Below are 9,261 nucleotides of genomic sequence, written 5' to 3'. Positions count from 1 at the left end.
TATTCGTTATGGCATTGCCGTAAAAAGGTGAAACAGTTGATTGTAATTAATGCACAATATATACTTGGTGATTGATTGAATTTGTACTTATGAAAATACATTGTGTTTGATATTAGCTTGTCATTACTACTACGACCTTCGTTATCGACTTGTTGAGAAACAGACTGGTTGTATTCAATTCACGTAAAGCGAATTACACATTCTAGACAACCCAAAAACCGTTTACATTCCTTTTTTCGGTACCACCTGATCATCACACCACGTCGTTGTACACGTCTAATGATGTCAATCCTCCGGTCGGCTCGTTGACTTTCTCTGGCCGCCCCGTCATTGTAGGCAATAAGCTCGGTACGCCGTGTACTGTCGGTTGAGTACGTAAACAGAAATGCGTATACTATCTATCCTACGAACATTAGGTTTTAATAATACAAAAATAAAGTACATGATACAAGAAAATGTCATTAGACTTTTTCGTCAAACACACCGAGATGTACCATCTGCATAATTTTGGCGCCTTATACCGTTTACACCCTGTATATAAACGCCGTCTAGCCGGCTCATGCACGCACACACACACACACACACACACACACACACACACACACACACACACACACACACTCCCTCTAGCCGACTTCGTGTGTGTGTGTGTGTATGTGTGTGTGTGTTACTCTAGCTCGCCAGAGGATAACTCCGAAGCTAGGAAGGTTTCTTTCGTCCGTATGTGCCTCTCGACAACTCTACGCCTCTGCTTCCGGTGAATGGTCCCCTTTAATCCAACAATTGTAATATATAAGAAATTTGTATCAAAACATGTTAATCCTAACTTTAGGGCTGTCATCTTGAAAATATAGATTGCAGATTAGAAAAGTCAGGTTCGTAGTAAAACCCCAACTCTGTCCAGAAAAAAAAAACCCGGCGACCCTGGTTTTAAGTACCGACCGACGTGGTGTGGTCGTCACGCAACCGGCGGGCCGGTACAACACGGCAGGTGGCGGCTAATAACCGCCTGTCCGAAAACGGCGGTCCTGTCCTGGCGGCGCTATTGAAATGCGACTGGCGGGGGAGGGGTGCGGGGAGACGGGCGGCTCCGCGAATCTTGTCCGGCTGGGCGTCGACGGCGGCTCAGGTGGCGGGTATAAAACGGCGCGCCGACACTGGCCGTGCACACAGCACTCCAGCTCTCCAGAGGACACGCACCCGCAGCGACCACTCACCATCACCATGTACAAAGTGAGTACCGCCCGATCCTGGGACTCTGACAGCGTCGCGTCGTATCACGCCTCTACGTTTTGGTCACTTGTTTCTTTAATATGGGACCTGCAGCATATACTATGTCACAGTAGGACATTATGCAGAGAAATATAAGACAGTATGTTGCTTCATATTTTATTTCGGCCTCAGATGGATAGAGCGTCTGCCATGTAAGCAGGAGATCCCGGGTTCGAGTCCCGGTCGAGCACACATTTTCAGTTGTCCCCATCGAGGTATATCAACACCATCTGTCGGCAGCTGCGGCTTTCAATTAATTGTCATTTATTCAAGAGAAGCTGCACCGTCGTCAATGGTATCTGTTCTTTCGAGAACAGTTACTATCTTCGTAGATATCTATGTGGTTGCGGGTCGTGTATCTATGGAACTGTTATTGACGTGTTTGTAATCTATATAGCAAAACTTTCCGATGAAATAAACACCCTACTCCAAAAAAACGCAAACGTGAAATTAGCTTTCAGAACATTAAATATTAGCACAAAACTACGTTCACGAAAAGCCATACTCCCGAAACATTTAGAGCCTAAAATTTAGAAAATGAACTGAAATAACTGCACAAAATTTAATGTACGGCAGACGGGACGAAATTTCATCGTAGGATTCAGATAACACAGGAAAGAAACAAATAACAACCAACCCAAAATTTTGTAACACCTCAAAAATGAAAAATACGGACAAAATTGAAAACGCGCTACAGATCCTGCACAAAATACCAAAGTCAAATCACGAATACCTGCGAGGAATATACATACACACTAAGCGTTATCCCCTCGCTACACTGTATGAACAAAACGATTTCAAGCACACACATTTTAGTGAAATTTGATATAGGGTCAACGGATAACCAAAACACCGGAGATAACAAATGCACCAATAACAGTTCCATAGATACACGACCCGCAACAACATAAATATCTTTGAGTGAATACCTAGCCTTCAAAGTAGAATTTCTACGCCTGTAAAAATAACAAAATACGTGTTATAATATATGTGCAACATCACATCATCCAACAACTTTAAAACGTTACTCAAAAAAAGTGTTACATCCAGCGACTATGGACAGCAGTGATAGTTTATTCAAAGTTGGCAAATGTCCGTTTACAACGTCAGGATGTGAGTACAATATCCAATGTGAAAAAAATACATTGTAAGTTATTTATTATGTAAAATATAAACAAATACTATTGTTTGCAGATGTACTGATGAAGAAAATAAAGCCGAAAGCCGAAATAAGCTTATATACAAAATTGAAATACTAAACAGCATACTGTACTAATTGTCTGTTTCGGTCACCGTTGCGGTTGGCCATCATCAAGTTAATAACGCCTAGATCTACGCAGTCACACTGCTGAAGGTTGCATATAATACTGACCGAAATGTAGGAGCATTTCACACCATTTACTCCGTCACACTCACAGAAGAGTATTGTCGAGACTAGTAATTCGAAGAAAGGTGTTTATGGCTTCATCTTCGTTAGACGACGAGGAGGTCAGTGCCGGAGCACCAGCTCAGATTTGACAAGGGAGGGGGGGAGGGGGGGGAATTAAATCTAAATCGCCGGTACCCTATTGAATGGAAGCACTCAGACGTTTACCTAAATCGATTTAGAGAACTCACAGAAAGGTGAAATCTGTATGGCTCGTGACAACGGCTGTGAAAGAGCGTAATGACACACATCTACCACGTATATAGTAGCCGTCACTCTGCGTGGGAGTTATTGGCTCATCTACCTAGTATACTCCAGCCACTGGACAATAGCTAGCGGATGGCATCTCATTGTCTTCGGGCCACAAGTGGCCATCTGATCGCCGTGTCATCCTCAGAAAAGGATGCGGATAGGAGGGGCGTGGGGTCAGCATACCATTCTCCCGATCGTTATGATGGTTTTCTTTGACCGGAGCCGCTATTGAGTAGCTCCTCAATTGGCATCACGAGGCTGAGTGCACCCTGAAAAATGGTAACAGCGCATGGCGGCCCCGATGGTCACCCATCCAAGTGCCGGCCACACCCGACAGCGCTTAACTTCGGTGATCTGACGGGAAGCGGTGTATCCACTGTGGCAAGGCCGTTGTCTGTATCTCATAGGAATATATATTTTCTGTCCTGTTCCGTTGGCTTATGGAGGAAGACAAAAATCGCAGTCTATATGACCTAATCTATCTTTCCTTATTCTTATGGAACTTACGCGAGATATTCGATGTTGACAGCATACTGGACAGACAAGCTTCTTCGAATGCAAATAAGTTTCCTAAAATTACCCAACAGGTTTCGGGAGAACTATGTCGTCTTTCTTCCAGCAATTCCCATTTAAGTTCTCCGAGCATTTCGCTTACACTTTCGTGTGGTCTGTAAGGATGTGTTACAATACCTGCAGCGTGCCTCCCAATTCGTTACATGTGTATTGTCCGAACGCCGAACACTGGAACCGTTCCCTAAAACTGCTCGAACGAATGTCTTGAACGCGATTTCCCTTACAGATGCAGCGCAGTAACCACCTTCAAATAAATCTAAGTCTTCCATTCGCCGTCACCAACACAGACTTTACGTGATCTTTCACATCGGTTCTCAGTATTGCCTCTAAAACACGATGGGACTTAATACCGACTTTGAGCACTAATCACTTTGTCTAAATATACTGCTGCAAGAAACAAAAAGAATGCACGATCTTATGGCATTACTGGTCGGAGGGGGAGGGGGGAGGGGGGAGGGGGAACTATTATATGATATACTTGTTGAGAGACCCCGCCTGGGATTGTACTGCTGCCTAGAGCAAGTCTTTCTATTTGACGTCACTCCGGTTACTTGTGCGTCAATGATGATAAAATGATTGTGACAACTGCAAAACGCCCAGTCTCTGAGCAGAAAATATCACCATCCTCGCCAGAAATCGAACCCGGTATTGCAAGGATCTTGAGACAGCAGCGCTAACCAATGGACGGCCACTCTGTGGATTATAGTGATGCTGATCCTATCTGATAAATCGTTTTTGTGTACTGAGAGGGTTCTATTACGATTGATTGGAGCAAACCCAATGTCAGTTTCGCTTTTTTTTTTAGGTAGCTCATGGAGGGAACGACGTGTTTCAACTTCGAATATGTCTTAGGACCGTGCAAGAGAGACGCGTGAGCGATATTGCCTTGGTAATTCTCTGCGTTCGTACTCTGAGGCATAACAGTAGTAGCCAGTTGACAAATGTATCACGATGGTGTCGATTTATTGCTTTTTCAGGGGCTTTTTCTCCTTTGGCGCATACGCTACTGTCCTTGAATCAGGATTCTACTAGGGGCAGGTTTCTGATGAAGAATCACAGAATAACTGAGGGATTTGTTCAAGAACAAATACTTTTCCGTGCTGTATTCACTTCTGCCCCCTCCACCCACACTATGTGCATCTTTCTTTCTTCCAGAGTTGGGATTTACCGACATTAAGGCGTCTCTCTTTGTGGTAAAAAAACTAAACCGCATTTACTTGTGTCTTTGCCAGACAGGTTGCAGCGGTTCACTTTTTCCTGTGTTAGTCATCTCGGAACTGTTCGATCTTTCACGCACTTTTTGGAGCTTCCAGGCGATTCTTGAAGCTCACGTGATAGAAAACATTTTCAATCGCTCACATGTTTTCGAAAACATTTTGGGAAAACAGCGATCAGTTTCACAACTGTACTTAGGAAAGCCTTGTAAATCGCGAAATCACATTTATTGGTGGCCCGTTCTAAGGACCGTCTTCCATCTTTAGACTGTACTCCAAAGCTGATTTGTGGAGACGGATCCACAGAACAGGAACTGCGGAAATCTCCTGATGCTGTCAGCTGCCAGTTGACAGTATCTGGAGGCTTCTGCAGTTCCTGTTCTGTGGATCCGCCACCACAAATCCATTTTGGAATACGGTCTGAAGACTGTCCACCTTTGGACTGAAAGTGCTTTTTCTAAGCACTTTCAATCTCTCGTAAAGAGTAAGTGCTCTCCCTTTCACGACAAACACAAAACTGTAGACACTCGCTTCTGTGATAAGGAGAGTTATTCGAGAATTTGGAGTTCTAGGTAAACATAACAATACTTTTGGTGCGTTTGCTAACTCATTTGTAACTTCTAATTTGTGTGTTATTTTAGATTAGGCGAATAATGGATTCATTTCAAATCGTGTCTCCAGTGCTTTGATCAAACTTCCGCTTTGTGTGATGAATGTCAGCTCTCTGTGAATAAAATTAAGATAACGCCTCTAACGAGAAAGAACACGGTAGTGTCCGAGTACGAGATTAACGGTAAATATCTTAAGCGCATCACATTGTATAAATATTTAGAGAAACATTATTCGAGGAAGTCTGTGCGACCATTCTAGTGAAGTCACTGTTTGTCTCGCTTAGGTATAATGAGAATAAGATAACAATTAGGGAATGTGCAGTGGCGTACTGACATTGTTCAACTCGCGATCGGAACAGGATATGGAATCGCTAACTTTGTTACGAGACACCCTCCGCCTTGCACCCTACAGTGAATAGCGTAGTTTTTATGCAGATTTAAATGTCAATCAAAGGTACTTATATACGTCAGATTCAAAATGGCTCTAAGCACTATGGGACTTAACATATGAGGTCATCTGTTCCCTAGACTTAAAACTACTTAAGCCTAACTAACCTAAGAACATCACACACATCCATGCCCGAGGCAGGATTCGAACCTGCTACTTTAGCTTATACGCCAGACCGCTAGCACATTCATCAACATGAAGGTGTACAACATTCGCCTTCCCAGCTTTCTCATACTGTCCTTATCGTTAAAAAACATCACGATTACGAAAGCAAGTACCGTATCTTGAGATGTTCGTAAAACGATCGCACATAAGTAGACGGAACAAGGTATATTTGTGAACTATTTCTCGTGGTATTCATGAACTACAGATTTGTCGCTTGTTCTGATATTGTTCTTCTCTCACTCATAAACTTCCACAGACTTCTACGTCTTATCTTATGCATCGATGTAAACATATGCTGACAGACTTAACATGTATTACTCAGTACAGCAAGCTATCAGAGCAATTTGTTGCGTAGCACATTTTGCCATGTAACAGGAAACAATGCTATTTACAAACAAGAGTGCACATTGTTGCCTAAAATAGTACACCAAATTTGCACTGCATCTGAAGATTACCTACGATGTCTTCAAAAGGGGAAATACTCGTAAAATCTACGAGTAGCAATCTCACTCGCAAATGAAGTACCGGTATGAACTCTGAACTTAACATCTCCAACGATGTCACCGATATTACGCCTTGGAGTGGAATTGCAGAAACTGGATTATTGGGCTACAATTCCTTTAGCTGATTCCTATGCTGAGAAGAAATCTTTCATTACATCATACTACAGTCCTTAACTTGGAGAATATTGCATCTCATGGGCGTATTTCAAAGTCAGATTAGAATCCTGTACAATTACTTTCAGTACCAGAGGTCTTATCCTTTTATAGTTCAGATCATATCTTGAGTACACACAATTGCATTAGATGTACTGTGGTCAGTATTGTACACATAATTACATAATTAGTAATTTGCAGAAAATGAAAGTTACCTTTTGAGAAATTATCAAATTACTCTGGTAAGTTGGGTTTGCCAAGATATCCTTTTAACACTGATCTCACTAGGTATAAAAAAAAGTCAGCCTAAATAGTCTGAGATTTAGGTACACACAATGAAATGTTAAGACACTGAAATATGAGTACAGTATATCCTGTATTAGACTTGTAGAGGAAATTACTGTTTCCTCTTAGGGTTGGTTAACAAGGAACAGCACGAGCAGTACGAGGTATCACATGGGCCCATATTCCTTTGTTTGATCTTTTAGATGCTGAGAGTTTACATAATGATGTCCGAAATAACGTTGAAACCATTGTGCCTTGTGGCATATTACCAACAGCAATGTCCCTTTTACAGTTCCTGGTTCTCGCCACCGTCCTGGCTGTCGCCAACGCCGGCTACCTGGGAGGCTACGCCGCCCCCGCCGTGGCCTACGGCGCCCCCGCCTACGCCGCCTACGGCGCCCACGCCGTCGCCCCCGCGGCCATCACCTCCCAGCACTCCAACATCCTGAGGAGCTACGGCAACCTGGGACAGGTGTCCACCTACTCCAAGACCATCGACACCCCCTACTCCAGCGTCACCAAGTCTGACGTGCGCGTCAGCAACGACGCCGTCGCCCACGTGGCCGCCCCTGCTGTGTCCTACGCCGCCCCTGCTTACGCACGCGCCTACGCCGCCCCTGCCGCCTACGCCGCCCCTGCCTACGCACGCGCCTACGCCGCCCCCGCCGCCTACGCCGCTCCCGCCGTCGCCGCCCACGGTCTGCTGGGAGTAGCCTACTCCGCCGCCCCCGCCGTCGCCCACCTGTCCTACAGCGCCCCTGCTCTGTCTTACGCCTGGTAGACAGCCTGTCACCATACTACCATCTCATTTCTGACTGTATTTATTCCGTGCTTCATGTAAATAAATCTTTCGAATCGTAACAGTCTGGCTCTTATTGATATTTATTATCTCCTTTCATAGACTCCACAAAACTCGCTACTGGGGAGAACAAGCAGTATATTTAAAGGGCGGGGCAGAAGTCAAGATCGTAAAGGTTTAAGGTAATTGTATTGAAATAATATACTGAGCCCTTGTGAGGTTAATTGAGGAACTGCTTGACTGAGAAGCAGCGGTTCCGGTCACGAAAACACAATAGCTGGGAGAGTGGTGTGCTAACCACATGAGTCCCATATCCATATACAGTGACACCTGTCGGCTATGGGTGATACGGCGGTCAGTCGGTACCGTTGGGGTTTCCGAGGCCTATTCAGAAGGGGTTTAGTTTTAGCTTTGTATTGAAACAAGAAGCAACATGAAAAGAACATGAAACGTCTATCTAGTTCGAGTGGCACTGAAGAACTAAAGCAAAACTTTTTTTATGAAAGCAAGTTGGATTTACTTAGGATTCCAATACACTTGTTCTCCACTGTTTTGCGTAGAAAACCACATTTTTCAACATAATCTCCACTCAGTGCAACAGCATTACGCCAACTTACTGTGAGGGTCTGTATGCACACTTGGTACCACTACACTGGCCGATGTCGGAGGCAAGATCTTGGTGGAGCAATAACCTCCCCAGCAACCACGTACTGCTTCCCTCGGAGTGAATCTTTCTGTGGGCCAAACGGATGGAAGTCGGAAGGTGCGAAGTCGGGGCTGTAGGGTGGATGAAAAACAGTTTAGTGAAGTTTTGTGAGCTTCTCTCGGGTGCACAGACATCGATTTGTGCAGCGAGGTGTCTGGTTGTGAGCCGTCAATCACTTCCAATGGGTGGGTCCGCACATTCCAACAGTGCAGGAGTCACAGCCGAGTGATGGCAGCCGGCACGTCGGAGATCGGATAGGATTGCGCGACCTCGTGCGATGACGGCAGACGCCTCTCCCAACGACCCACCGTGCTTTTGTTCATTGACAGAGCTCCGCAGACATTTTGCAAGCGCCCATGAATAACTGCGACGCTCTGGTTTTTTGGCAAAAGAAACCCAATGACAGTTCTCTGTTTTGAACGCACCTGCGTTACAGACGCCATTTTGAAGGTTACGTTTAGCGTCGCCACCTATCGGGATTTTGTAGAGCCATAGGGGCCAAAGCGGGAATATTTCACGATTCCCCCACAACAAATTCCGCATTTTTCTAACCTAAATTGGCCGAGGAAAAAATTGTTGCATTACTTGTTAAGCAGAAAGAGATGCATGCCAGAATGCTCATACGTACGAGGGGCGTTCAGAAAGTAAGCTCCGATCGGTCGCGAAATGGAAACGACTATGAAAATCCGATAAAGCTTTGCACAGATGTGTTGGGTAGTGTCTCTAGTATAACCCCAGTTAGCATCACGTCGCTCTTCTCATTTCTGAGCTCGCAGTGAGTGCGTAAAGATGTCTAGAAAATAGTGTCTGCCGCCAAGTACGAGGGCCTGGTGAGAAATTTCGCCTGAAGCTAT

The 9,261-nt window shown here is 44.7% G+C and overlaps 1 protein-coding gene across 1 annotated transcript; it reads left to right on the top strand.

The window, feature by feature from the left end:
- The first annotated feature begins 1,182 nt into the window (after positions 1-1,182).
- On the top strand, positions 1,183-7,763 carry LOC126463989 (cuticle protein 67-like). The gene is made up of 2 exons (XM_050096201.1): positions 1,183-1,233; positions 7,195-7,763. The coding sequence occupies exons 1-2, from the start codon at positions 1,225-1,227 to the stop codon at positions 7,681-7,683; spliced, it is 498 nt and encodes a 165-aa protein (XP_049952158.1). The 5' UTR covers positions 1,183-1,224; the 3' UTR covers positions 7,684-7,763.
- Positions 7,764-9,261: the final 1,498 nt, after the last annotated feature.

This window comes from Schistocerca serialis, chromosome 1, assembly GCF_023864345.2.
Source record: "Schistocerca serialis cubense isolate TAMUIC-IGC-003099 chromosome 1, iqSchSeri2.2, whole genome shotgun sequence".
In the NCBI taxonomy this organism is placed as follows: Eukaryota; Metazoa; Arthropoda; class Insecta; order Orthoptera; family Acrididae; genus Schistocerca; species Schistocerca serialis.
Note: the sequence above shows the minus strand (reverse complement) of the source record. Positions and strands in the feature narration are given on the sequence as shown.